The sequence below is a fragment of the Rattus norvegicus genome, chromosome X (assembly GCF_021556685.1).
Source record: "Rattus norvegicus strain SHRSP/BbbUtx chromosome X, alternate assembly SHRSP_T2T, whole genome shotgun sequence".
Classification (NCBI taxonomy): Eukaryota; Metazoa; Chordata; class Mammalia; order Rodentia; family Muridae; genus Rattus; species Rattus norvegicus.
The window spans coordinates 136,549,448-136,563,742 of NC_141554.1; the positions used below are offsets into that span (position 1 = coordinate 136,549,448).

The window sequence follows — 14,295 nt, forward strand, 5'->3', positions numbered from 1 at the left end:
GATGTTATCAGATGATATGCCAAACTAGGCATGGAAAAGCCCATAAAGCTTCAACTCTACACTAAGAACCATAGGCAACTACAGAAAGGTGGGGGAAAGGGAGGTGGTCTGCCCCAGGGAAGAGCATAGCAATTGGTTGTCTAGTGCCAAATGGTCAGCCCTGAAAACAAGTAATGTTATTTGGGTAAATGTTATATTTAGGGATATGTATATATATATAGATCCATATATGCATGTAATAACAATATGTGAAAAGAGACCATGAATTTGAAGGAGAGTGGGGAAGGATTTGTGGGGGAGTTTAGAGGGAAGAAAGGGAAGGGAGAAATGTTGTGTTTAAATTATAATTTTAAAAGAATTTAAAAGACAAAAATCAGATGTATTAATATGTTTGAGGTGGTTGAAATGGAAATGCCATATTCTAATTTATGTAGTTTACTGACAGTTATGTAGAAGAATAGGATGTATTTTATCTTCAAAATAATGTTTTATGGAAATAATGGCTTATATAATTTGTATACATTTTGTCTTGATTTGGGATGGTTCATAATTATTTGAGAGACCTTACTTTGATAAATCTTGAAGTTCATTTTTAAGTCATCTCTCCAGAAAGGATGCTCTTCATGCAGTATCTCAGGTACTCCAGAAATCAGTACTTAGTAAAATGAACCTTCCTTTATTCCTTTTATATCTTTACAGATGAGACTCTCCTAATTAATATGATCTGTGGAGTAGTGTCAGGAGTGATTTCATCTACTATTGCCAACCCCACTGATGTTCTAAAGGTAAGAGACACGCCTGCCACGGAAGTTGAAAGGCCGAAAGCTTTAACTCAGATTCTAGTTGAAATTCTTGTATTGTCTATTGTTAGTTCTAAAATCTTGGGCAAATCTCTTAACTATGTGGTGTCTCATTCATTCCTTGTTTTGAAATGAAGATAATGCAGTGTTTATAGCATAAAGTTGCTAAGAATTAGAGATAATATATGTAACCTTGTCTAACATTATATGCTTCATGATAGATGTACAAAAATTGTTTAATGTGATGTGTATTAATCCATTGGTTTTAAGCCTAGGATTTATAATCCTATAGGTTAGGTTCAAGGCTAGGTCTTACGGTTTCATCGCTGTGAAGAGACACCATGACCAATGCAACTCTTACAAAGGACAACATTTCATTGAGGCTGACTTACAGTTTCAGAGATTTGATCCATTACCATCATGGTAGGAAGCATGGCAGTGTTCAGACAGATAGTGTGCTAGAGGAGAAGCTGAGAGTCTATGTCTTGGTCCACAGGCAGCAGGAGGAGACTTGAGTGCTACATTGGGTCTCTCAAAGCCAACCTCCACAGTGATATACTTCCTCCTCCAACAAGGCCACACCTACTCCAATGAGGTCCTAATAGTGCCATTCCCTGTGGGCCACAGCATTCAAACACATGAGTCTTATGAGGGCCATCCCTATTTGAACACATACAAAGCCTTTGTAGTTTATCTTTATTCTTGGCCTTCAAGTGGTGTGATAGTGAATATGTTTCCAATAGTCTTCCCATTTTACAAAACAAAGGCATATCCCTTATCTGTTCAAAGCCTTCAGATGCTGTGTTGACTTATTGCATAACCTGGGACATCAAAGGAATAGATTAAGGTAGAGATGTTTACAGGAATTTCTTTTCATAACTGCTTTACCTTATAGTTATATTGTTCCTGTCTTTCCTTATTCAAATTTTTATTAAGGATGAGCTTTGACTTGTGCTGATTTGATAAGAGTGTAACTGGACTTCCTTAGTGTTTTATCAATCACAGAATGAAACATTTATTTTAATGCCAGCCTTAAGCTTTATCTGACTAATGGAAAAATTTCCTACTTTATTAATAAAGCCTAAATGTATGATTAAAATGTGAGGGAACCACAAATTAGGATATTTGTTTTTCTGAGACAGAATCTTATGTAGCCCATTGTAGCTTTGAGCTCACTAAGTAGCGAGCAATGACTTTGAATTTCTGGTCCTCCTGTCTTACTGGGAATACAGCTGTTTACAACTCTGAATCTCAAGTTTAAAAAGTATTTTACGTGTTGGGTTTCACCTATATGTATGCCTTTGTGCCATGTGCATGCAGGAGAGGGAGTCCTTAGAACTGAAGTCACAGACTGTTGTGCGATACCCAATAGGTGCTGGAATCAGACCTGGGTCCTCTAGAAGACCACCAAGCATGCTTTATTGCTGAGCCTGATCTCCAGTCATGAGTTAGGAGAAAAAATTCAAGTGAATTATTTATAATAAGAGAAAGTACAAATCAGGATCGAGGATAATTCAAAGCAAGTTTAAGAGACTTAGCAGTTAACTGCAGAGATTATCAGGCATAAAAAAATCCTTATCCCTTAGAATCTATAGGGGTTTTGCTTCAGGACTTTGTGCTGCTAAGTATCAAAAATCCTTGGATGTTCAAGTCCCTTCCGTAGACCCAAACACTATTTATGCACACTCTGGGTATATTTCCTTATATAGTTTTAATCCTTTTTAGATTACTTATGTTTAATGTAAACATATATGAATACTTGCTATATTTCAGAAACTATGACAAGGAAAAAAGTCTACATATGTTCATTACAATTTTTTGCAAATATTTTTCAATTCGTGATTGATCAATCACGTGAGCAATCAACCTGAGCACATGGGAGGCACTAAGTTGACTCAGTGGGTCATTAATTTAAAACAAAATAAAAATGTAAGAACCTGTGAAATTAGGAGAGAGATATGTTGATGGATCCCAGAGGGAGCTGAGGGGAAGTAGTAGGAAGAGGATATGACCAATATACACTATACACATGTATGGATTTTTTTAACTTAAATTAACTTAAAGTATTATTTAAAAAAATTTATGTGGAGGCTGGAGAAATGGCTCAGTGGTTAAGAGCACATACTGTTCTTGCAAGGCATCCAAGTTTAATTCCCAGCACGCACATTAGGCAGCTTACAGCTGAATGAAACTCCAGCTTCAGGGAGCCTGTTCTGCTCAGACCAGCACTCCCGCTTCTTAGTTCCTCAGGGTTTTAGATTCCTATTTTTCCTCTTAGTTGGGTCTCGGGGCTTCCAGCCTTGCTGTTCTAACTTTGACATTTATTTTAATTCACAAAATGTTTTAAATTTTGATTATTTATTTATGCATATCCATGTGTGTCTGTGCATGTGCCCAAGAGATGAAAGAGGTGTGTGGGGCAGACCCTTCCCCTAAGGAATAAAGATCTCAAGGAACCGAAAAAGTTAAATTATCATTCTTTTAAAAACTAAAATTTTAAATACTTTTTGTGTATGTGTGTTTCGCCTGCATGTGTGCATGTGTACCACATGTGCCTGCTGCCCATAGAGCCTGAGGAGGGCATTGGGTCCCCTGGGGTTGGAGTTGAGAGTCGTGAGCTGCCATGCTGGTGTTGAGAAATGAACCCTGGTCCTCGGAAATAACAGCCAGTTCTCTAAGTCACTGAGCCATTTCTCTGGCCCCCAAATTAAAATCATCATCATCATCACCACCACCACCACCACCACCACCACCACCACCATCACCACCACCACCACCACCACCACCATCATCATCATCATTTTGAGGGGGCACATGTATGTACATGGTAGAGGTCAGGGAAAGCCTTTTGAAATCGGTTCTCTTTAAACCGTGGGTTCTAGAGATTAAACTCAGAAGAGTAGACTGTAGACTCCCATTCATAGGCAAACCTTTGTTAATATTTGGGTATGTACGCTTATGTAGTTTTCTCACTATGTTTGTAGCTTTTTAAAATTTCTCATGTTTTGTTAAGAATTATATATACTGCTTGCACTTTTCTGTTTAGCAATCAATTTTAACAGTTTCTAAAGCCTATGTATATTTTAAGGGGAAATGTTATGACTCCACTGTATTCTGTTAAATGAATGTGTCATTATTTATGTAACCAATATGTTGTTGCTATTAGTTTTTTGGCATTTGAATTGCCCCTGATTTTTTACTAAACTAATTACATATGTACATTTGTTTTTGTTTTCTTTCTTTCTTTCTTTTTTTTTTTTTTTGGTTTTCTGAGACAGTTTCTCTGTAAAACAGCTTTGGTTGTCCTGGAACTTGCTCTGTGGTCCAGGCTGGCTTCAAACTCTCTGAAAATGCCTGCCTCTGTCCCGAGAGTGCTGGAAGTAAACGTGTGCACCACCACTGCCTGGCTAATATGTATGTTTCTCTTTTCAAACAGGCTCTCACTATGTAGCTGTGATGGCCCTGGAACTCACTCTGTAGATCAGGCTGGCCTTGAACTCACAGAGATCCATCTACATCTGCCTCCTGAGTGCTAGGATCAAAGAAAGGCGTGTGCAACCATGCCTGGTTCAAACTAGTTATAGTTCACTGAATACTTATTATTGTCCAACTCCAGAAATTATTGATTTAGTATGGGAAATATGAGGTCCAATGAAAATCTTTATAGAGGTACTTTGTCACAAATTGTTATATTGGTGTACAATTTAATTCATTAATTTCACTGTAATAACAGTTTTAAAAACAATCCAAAAACCATTTTTCTTAATTTTAAAGGAGTGAACTATCTTATTTTCGTTTTCTCTGTCAAAATAAAATGTTCCCTCTTTGTTTTAGATTCGAATGCAGGCTCAAGGAAGCTTGTTCCAAGGGAGCATGATTGGCAGCTTCATAGATATATACCAGCAGGAAGGCACCAGGGGTCTGTGGAGAGTGAGTACCTGTTACTGGTGTTACATTACACTCTACATTTGAGTCTTATAGTAGGCTGTGAAATGGTGACTTAAAACTCCAAGCAAGGCAAGAAGCTCATGCTACCCATGAAAGGACCAAAACTGCCCAGTACTTCCTATTTCGATGCATATGATGTAGGGTTGCATGTAAAATTTGACATAGCCATTTTGTTTTCTTAAATTTCAGTGAATTTATTGTTTCAATATAGTTTTGTCAGTTTTGGATTAACCACATTAATATTTGTCCAATGGTCTTTGTATTGTGTATGTTCAAAGAATATAACAGTATTTTTAACCTTACAAAGTGAAAGATGTGTGATAAAATATTGATAAAATTTACAAAAATATGAGGAATAATTCCAATAGCCTCACCACTTAGAGATAATCACTGTGAACATTTTATCATTATCTTTTAATCTTTATTTATATTTTGTCTGTTGTATTATTACAATATTTTTCGTTTTGTTTTGAGACAGGGTTTTGTAAGTAGCCCAGGCTGCTCTTGAACTTGTGATCCTCCTGCCTCTGTCTTCTGAGTGCTGAGAAGGCAAGTCTGCTCTACTATATATGTCTTCTGCTGTACTAACTTTCCTTTTTGAAACTGGATCTTACTATGGATTCTGGCTGTTCTAGACCTCACTCTATAGACCAGGCTGGCCTCAAATTCACCGAGCAGCCCCTGCATCTACCTTCTGAGTGCTAGAATTAAAGGCTTGTGGTACTACAACCGGTATCGGATAACTTTTAATCTGTTGTGTTACAATATGCAGACAGAAAGAGACAGAGAGACACAGAGACAGAGAGAGAGACACACACACACACAGAGACTGAGAGAGACATACCGAGAGAGATGCAGAGGCTGAGAAATACCCAGAGAGGGAGAGAGAGAGAGACCCACACAGAGACACCGAGAGATAGAGACACCAAGAGAGAGACATTGAGGGAGAGACACGCAGAGAGGGACCCCCAGAAAGAGAGACCCAGAGAGAGAGAGAGAGAGACCAAGAGAGAGAGACACAGAGAGAGAGACACCAAGAGAGAGAGACAGAGAGAGACACACACACACAGACACAGAGACTGAGAGAGAGAGACACGGAGACTGAAAGACACAGAGACCGAGAGAGAAACACCGAGAGAGATGACTAGAAAGACCCAGAGAGAGAGAGAGAGAGAGAGAGAGAGAGAGACAGAGACAGAGACAGAGACAGAGAGAGACAGAGAGAGACACTGAGAGACACTGAGAGAGAGAGACAGAGAGGGACACAGAGACACAGAGACTGGGAGACGCAGAGTCTAAGAGACACACACCGAGAGAGAGACACACCGAGAGAGACACACCAAGAGAGACCAGAGAGATACACAGATCTAGAGACATAGACTGAGCAACACACAGAGACTGAGAGAGACACAGAGAGACAGAGAGAGGAGACAGAGAGGAGACTGAGAGACTGAGAGCAGAATAGGATGGAAAATCCATTGATAGACTTTTAAATAGTTTTGTTATTTTCTTTATACTTTTTTACAGCTAATTTTACTTTTAAAACTTCAAGCAAAATTAGAGCTGAAAGAAGAATTGAATTATAAACACACATCATCTAGCTTAGACCACTGATGAAGTTTTGGCATAATTACTTAGATCCATCTGATTACATAAACTCATATGTTATTTTGCAAAACAATATAATTGCATATTGTAGACATTATAAAAGTTCCCTAAACTGGGTGATGTGTCTCAGACGAAGTGGAGGGATGTCTCTGCCATTAGAATCACAGACTGCTCTGACAGAGGAACCATGTCTGGACTGCATAGAATGCAGGGGGCTGTGCTTGTGTCTGCATACCCTCTCATAGACATGCACATAACCAAAAATAAAAAATAAAATTTAGAAAGAGCAAGATTCTCTGTGATAACAAGACTATTGTCAAGTGTAACAAAGCTAACAAATACTTAAGGGGACTGGAGGGATGGCTCAGTGGTTAAGAACTTGCCATGCATACTTTTATGCAGATGGAGCTCTGTCTGAGGCCAGCCTGCTCTAGAGAGATGTCCTGTTACACAGAAAAACCCTGTCTTGAAAAAAGCCAAACCAAACCAACCAACCAAAAAAATACTGCTGCTCTTCGAGTGGACAAAGTTGGGTTGCCAGTCCTCACAGGGCAGCTATAACAATCATTTGTGACTCTAGTTGCAGGGGAATCAAAGGAATCAAAGCCCTCTTCTGACTTTTGTAGGCACTAGGCTCACATGGTACATAGACATACATGTAGGCAAAACACGTGCCTGTATGTGTGTTTGTGTGTATATAATAACTCTGAAAAATGTATCTAATGCTTGAAACCTAACCCATATTGCAAAGTCACCTATTTCAGAGCTGAGGATGGTTTTTATACAGTGTTTTCATGTGGTCTGTGGCTTGACCCTCTATTGCCTGAAACTTGAGACTACTGGCTTAATTATAGTCATTCTAAACCTTTTGAATCAAGGCAAGATGTGCATGTTTGATTATACCACATTTAACAGTGCAGAGATGGCCTACTTAGTCATATGATATCCAGCATGTCTTGCTGTTGTAAAAGGTAAACTTTTCTTTTGCAATTAGTAAGTAATTTATCAGGTGAAATTCTGATAACATGCATATGTTCCAATACCTAATAATCAAGTGTAACTACTTTTATGGTCATGTTACTTGTATGAGCCTAGCACAGAATGTTACAGGAGCAAAGTACATTGTTATGTATTCTTTTGATAATAGACATAACTTTTTTTAATATTTTTTTTATTAACTTGAGCATTTCTTATATACATTTCGAGTGTTATTCCCTTTCCCGGTATCCGGGCAAACATCCCCCTCCCCCCTCCCCTTCCTTATGGGTGTTCCCCTCCCAACCCTCCCCCCATTGCCGCCCTCCCCCCACCAGTCTAGTTCACTGGGGGTTCAGTCTTAGCAGGACCCAGGGCTTCCCCTTCCACTGGTGCTCTTACTAGGATGTTCATTGCTACCTATGGGGTCAGAGTCCAGGGTCAGTCCATGTATAGTCTTTAGTTAGTGGCCTAGTCCCTGGAAGCTCTGGTTGCTTGGCATTGTTGTACATATGGGAATAGACATAACTTTTACTTAATGATCACTACACCCACTAATGATCCTTGAGGTTTGCTTCTTGGTAACAGTTGGTATTATTTCTTCATTAATTCAATTTAAAACCAGAATAAAACTAACTAGAACATTTTTTGAGTCAATGCCAAGAGACAAAGACCAAACAGTGAGATGATAAGTTAGGTAGGGGAACTCAGACACTTTATTTTTATTTGTTAATAATTTGTTATAAAGTTCACACAAAATTTCAATGGTGTTGGATCTATTCACATTGTTTGCTACCAGGATCCAGAAAATTTAAATTAGCATATATTAATATATGCTAATGAGTTCCATTATATTTGACTCCATATATCTGATGTATTTTTATCATAGTCACTCCTCATTACCCTATCTTGCTTCCCTTCCCCTCCGCCTATTCCTTCCTCTTTCCAGCTGGTCTCCCTCTATGTCCATGGTGAACATAGACATCTTACCAGTATCTACACCACTGAAAAAATGTCTTTTCCTCCCCCAGCAACCTTTATCTGTTTATAGATCCTTGGGCAGAGGTGGGGCCTCAGGAGACCCTCCCTCCTAGCAAGTGTTATAACTGCCTTTAAATCCTCAATGAGGAATGGGGCCTCATGAGCCTCTCTGTAATCCATGATGGATCCAGAATTTATTTCATAAACTGAAACTCTGTAATCACTATAAACAACCATTCTCTCTTTCTCCTGGCTTCTGGCAACCCTCATACAATTCTTTGTGAATTTGTCAAGTTCGAAGTAACTCTGAGTGGACTCAAAAAAGTTTGCCCTTTGAGAGGTTTTATTTAGCATAATGTCCCTGAGGTTCATCCATGTGCTAGAATGGTTTTGAATTTCTTTCCTGTTAAAGATTGAAAAAAGAATTTATACATTTCACACACTCACATGTGTACACACACACACACACACACACACACACACACACACACACGAGCACACTCACACACACACTCACACACTCACACACTCACACACACACAGTACATTTTATTTATTCAACCATTGCTGGATGTTTGGGTGTCTTTCATTTTTTGGGTATCGTGAATGATGTTGCAGTGAACATGGATATGCAAATATCCTTTTGGGGATGCTGTAGTTAATATTTTTGAGTATATATCTAGAAGTGGAATTGCTGGATCATCTGGTAACTGTGTTTAATTTTTTGAGGAGCTTGACAGTTACCTTTATTTTTCTAGACTACTTAACATTATTCCGGTGCATAACAAAAAGAAAAGTATATTTTGTTATGTGTTTCTTTCAGATAGGCATATTTTATGTAAATGTAAAAATACGGTTCTGGGAAAATATAGCTCAGTGGTGGATACTTTGCCTAGCATGCATGAATCCTTAGGTTCAAATCCTAGTATTCCTGAACATCAATTTATATTAAAATATGACTCTAATTTTGTTTCAGAAATTTAAAAATTTCAACAGAGATATATATTTCCTCCCTGGCAGATATGTGATCTTTTCAGTCTACTTACTATTCTTGCTGTAGTTGTAACAGTTGCTTCTGGGAATTCCTAACTCCACCATACACAGAAACAGCAACAAAAATAGAACTTACGTAAGAGTAGGAGAAATAGTTGTGTTGTGAGGCTTGTCTGGTGAGCTGGAACATACCATCTTCTTAGCTATGGCACACATTAATGAGAAAGTGAGTGTGGTTAAATTTTCTTTTTTTTCAGATTTTTGTTTATTTTTTGTACATGAGTGTTTTGTCTGAATGTTATGTAAGTGCATCACATGCATGCAGTTCCAGCAGAGGCCAGAAGAGGGCACCGAGTACCTTGGAACTGGGAGTTACAGAATGCTGTGAGCCACTATACTGGTGCTGGAGAGTGAGTTTGGGTCACAGAGCTACAAGGGCTCTTAACTCTGAGCCATCACTCCAGCCCCTAAATTTGACTTTCCAGGAGAAGCTAGAAACTTTACTTGACAGCTGACTGAATCTTTTAAGAATATTCTAGAGGCCACATATATCAATACGTCTGTGGACTGAAATCTTCCAGTAGTTTCAAAGCCTTATTGTTCATCAGCCTGGTTTTATGGGGTGGTCACACTGTTTAGCAGTCCTAGAGGAAGCTCCTATTAGATGGGGACAGCAGGATCAGCGCAGTCACATACCCTGTAAATGGGGTTTGGGAATTCAGACATGGCAAAATATTTTAACATAAAAGTTGTATCAGAAAACAGTTATCTACATAATATGATATTTTCACCACTTAAAGTTTATTTTCATTGATTATATTTATTCAATACCCTTGTACATAATTAAGAAGTCCTATGGATTGTGGGAATATTTCTATTCATTTCATTTTTTTTCTTTTCTTTTTTTCGGAGCTGGGAACCGAACCCAGGGCCTTGCACATGCTAGGCAAGCGCTCTACCACTGAGCTAAATCCCCAACCCCCTCTGTGGGAATATTTCTAATAGTAAAATGTTTGATGTACAAATGTGATTCCCATAGTTTCCATAAAAGTATCAAAAGCTGGGCACAAGGGTGTGCGCTTTAATCGCAGCACTGGAGGGGCAGAGATGCAGAGACGCATGAGTCTCGGAGCCTCTCTGGCCAGCCAGCATGGCCTAATATGTGAAACCCAGGTCTAATTGAAAGTTCCAGTCTCAAAAACCAAAGTACACTACTCCAGAGAATTGTTCACATGTACCTGCCCCCACACAAAATGAGTAATGTTCAACTAAAGTTATGAAGGGAAAGAATCTATTGAGAATATGTCAAAAATGATAGGCATAATACGAGGGGCTGGCGAGGTGGTTCATTGGGTGATGACATCTCTCTGTAAGCCTGCCAGCTTGAGTTCAATCTCTCATGGTGCAAAGAGAGAGCTAACTCCTGCAAGGTGTCCCCTGATAGCCACATGTGTAACATGATGTGCGTGCCCACACATATAAAACACATGCACATGCACACACAGAAATAAGAAAAAGGGAAGGTATAAAAATGAAATCATCTTATCTCTAATCCTACAAACACAAACTATTTTATAATATGTTTCCTTCAAATCCTTTCTGAAGAGTATATATTCCTTTCTCTCTGAACTTAGAATAGCAGTGCTGGATATAATTTCATATCATGGATTTGTTAAACAATGCATTAGGATGATTTCCTTGTATAATTAATATTCTTCAGAGATTTACGCCTCCCCTTTTCTCTCTGTGTTTGTGTAGTTGCCTCTGTGTTTGTGGCTACACTTGTGTGCACTCTATGTAGAGGCCAGAGGACAACTTTAAACATCTTTATTTTTGACCTGGTACTAACTTATTTAGGCGAGAGTAGGTGTCCAGAAAGTCCCAGGGATCTGCTTGTCTCTGTTGTGGGATAATGAGTAAAATTTGCCTTGTTGTCCACTGCCAGCCTCTGTGGTCCTGTGAGTTGGGAAAGGATGTCATGCTAATTCATTGGTATCTCAGCACATGCGGGCCTTCAGGGGAGCACCATCTCTCCTCTCTGCTCTTGCCTTAGCATTTGAGACTTCTGCTTCCACTTACTCTGATCCTTGCTTTTGGGACTTACACAGGGAAGTTTTCCTCTCCTCACTGATACTTTTATTTTAGAGGCAAAAATCTCACTGTGTATCTCTGGCTAGCCTGGAACTTGCTATGGAGACTTGTACTCTGCGATCTACCTTCTTCTGCCTCCCAAGTGCTGGGATTAAAGGTGTGTGCCACCATGTCCAGCTGCCAAATGTTTTTATTATTTTGTCCTTATAATGACTGTGTACTCATGTCTTGCCTTGTTTAAAGAGATTCTTCCCGTACTACTGCAGATTGAACTTAGGGCCCCATCAGTCCTATGTAAGCATGTTCTCACTGAACTGTATCAGCAGCCCTCTTTCTGTAGTTTGAGAGATCAGAGACTCACTCAGTAATGCTAGCCATGAACTCACTTTGTACTCAGCACTGGCCCTGAATTTAGGATTCTTTGCCTTAGCATCATGAGCAGCTGAGATTAATTACAAGACTATATCACCCCTGAGCCCTATCATGTTTTTTTTAAAAACTTTTTATCAGTGTAAATTATAGAAATGTGTTTCATGCTATTTTCACATATGTATATAACATACTTTGATATCCATCCTTTATTGTATGCACTTGCCCTCTCGTTCCTTTCATCTTCACAGATTATGCCCTTTCTGCTTTGATGTGTGTATGTGTGTATGTGTGTGTGTGTGTGTGTGTGTGTATGCACGTGCGTGCACACGTGCATGTATTTGCACATGCACGCGTGCCCGTCTGTGTGGGTGACAGAGAATATCCTTGCGTAGCATTCCTCAAGAGCTGTTTACTTTGTTGTTTTGAGATAAGGTCTCTTACTGGAGGGAGCCCTCTCTGCCTCCTCAATGCTGAGATTCCAAGTACGCATCACCACAACCCAGTTTTTATTATGTGGGTTCTGAGTTGAATTTAAGCTCTCATACTTGCATCGCAAGTTTAGCACTTCACTGACTGAACCATTTTTCCAGTCCCTTAACTTTTGAAAAATTTTTTTAGCTGTCATCGTCCGCCGCCTCCTCCTCCTCCTCCTCCTCCTCCTCCTCCTCCTCCTCCTCCTCCCCCTCTTTTCCTTCTTCCTCTTATCTGTCTCTTTTTTTGAGACAGGGTTTCCCTATGTAGTCCTTGCTGTCCTGGAACTAGCTCCACAGACCAGGCTGGCTTTTCTCACTTTTTTTTCCTCTTTCTTCTCTTTTCTTTTTTCGGAGCTGGGGACCGAACCCAGGGCCTTGCGCTTGCTAGGCAAGCGCTCTACCACTGAGCTAAACCCCCAACCCCACTTTTCTCACTTTTAATTACGTGTGTCTGTGTGCTTTTGGAAGCCAGTGTCATTGGAGGACCTGCAGCTAGAGTTACATAGAGTCCTGACCTGCCTCACATGGGTGCTGGGAATCGAACTCTTAGCCACTGAGCTCTCTTGAGTTCCCACCTCCTTTAAGTTTTTAAAGATATTCTGTTGATGTGTACAGATGTCTGTGTACCACATGAGTGTCTGCTGCCTGCAGAGGCCAGACAAGGGTGCTGTGTCCCTTAGAACTGGAGTTACAGGTACTTGAGATTTGCCGTGTAGGTGACCAGAACTGAACTTGTGTCCTGTGAAAGAGCAACCAGTACTTTCTTAACTGCTGAACCTTTCCTTCAACCCAATAGGGCTGGTTTTTTCTTTTAAATTGAGACAGGGTCTAACTAGTATCCCTGGCTGCTGTGCATTTGCTATGTAGACCAGGTTGTTCTTGGACTTAGAGCTCTGCCTGCCTCTGTCCTCCAAGTTATTTGATTTAAAGGCGGTATCACCATGCCTGGCCCTCTTAAAACTTGATATATGGTCTAAAATATGATACGTTTTGTAGAAATTTCTATGGGCTACTGAGAAGAATTTATATCATCTAACTGTTGGGTAGAATATTCTATAGATTCTATTTTATCAATTTTATCTGTATTTTGATTTAATTGAAATTTCTTGACTTTTTTGCCCAGATGAGATTTGTTGGTGGCAATGAGTGACTGAAGCTTCTCACTGTGATCGCATCTGTGCCCACTCGTCGCTTTATGTTGGTTAGGTTTTTTTTTTTTTATGAAGTTGTATGTCCCCATATTTAGTACATGTATATCTACAGTTGTTATATTTTCTTGGTTGATGATTCTATTTATTAATGTGTGGAGACCAACTTTATTTTCTTTGCTGTGCTAGAGATTGAACTCTGGGCCTTGTGTATGCCCAGACGGGCAGTGTACTGCTGAGCCATAACCCTGTCCAGGGACCTTCTTTAACTTTTCTTAATAATTTTGTTTTGAAGTCAGAATTGTCACCTATAACTATAGCTAATTTTGTTTGCTTTCAGATTCTCTTGGCTTTGAATATAATTTTTGTTACTTCCTATTTAGTCTCAGTATGTCTTTGCAGATAACAAATACTTAGATCTTGAGTGTGTTCTTTTAATTCCATGTAGCCAGTTTGTGGTTTTTTATTAGAGACATAATCCCATTACATTACTTAAGGTTATTATTGAAAAGGTATGGGGCTGGGGATTTAGCTCAGTGGTAGAGCGCTTACCTAGGAAGTGCAAGGCCCTGGGTTCGGTCCCCAGCTCTGAAAAAAAGAACCAAAAAAAAAAAAAAAAAAAAGAAAAGGTATGTACTCTTCTCTTCCTTCCTTACCTTAGGAATTGCCTCATTTACAGTTAACAATGTGGGCTGGAGAGATGACTCAGAGGACGCAGGTTCAATTCCAGCACCCACATGTTGGCTCCACTACCTGTAACTCCAGTTCCAGAAGATCTAACATCTTACATAGGCATGCATGCAGACAAAATACCAATGCACATAAAATAAAGATAAGTCAATTGTTGAAAAAAAATTTTCCAAAAACAGTTAATAGTGTATGAGTCTTCCTAATTCTTATTTACCT

At 39.4% G+C, this 14,295-nt stretch overlaps 1 protein-coding gene across 11 annotated transcripts in view; it reads left to right on the forward strand.

Moving 5' to 3' along the window:
* The window catches only part of Slc25a14 (solute carrier family 25 member 14), a 38,251-nt gene that overhangs the window by 11,584 nt on the left and 12,372 nt on the right, over nt 1–14,295 (forward strand). For all 11 annotated transcript variants that reach the window (XM_087600931.1, XM_087600928.1, XM_087600926.1 and 8 more), the window contains 2 exons: nt 700–785; nt 4,635–4,730. In XM_087600931.1, coding sequence (XP_087457057.1) covers nt 700–785; nt 4,635–4,730 — 182 coding nt within the window. The remainder of the gene's footprint in view (nt 1–699; nt 786–4,634; nt 4,731–14,295) is intronic.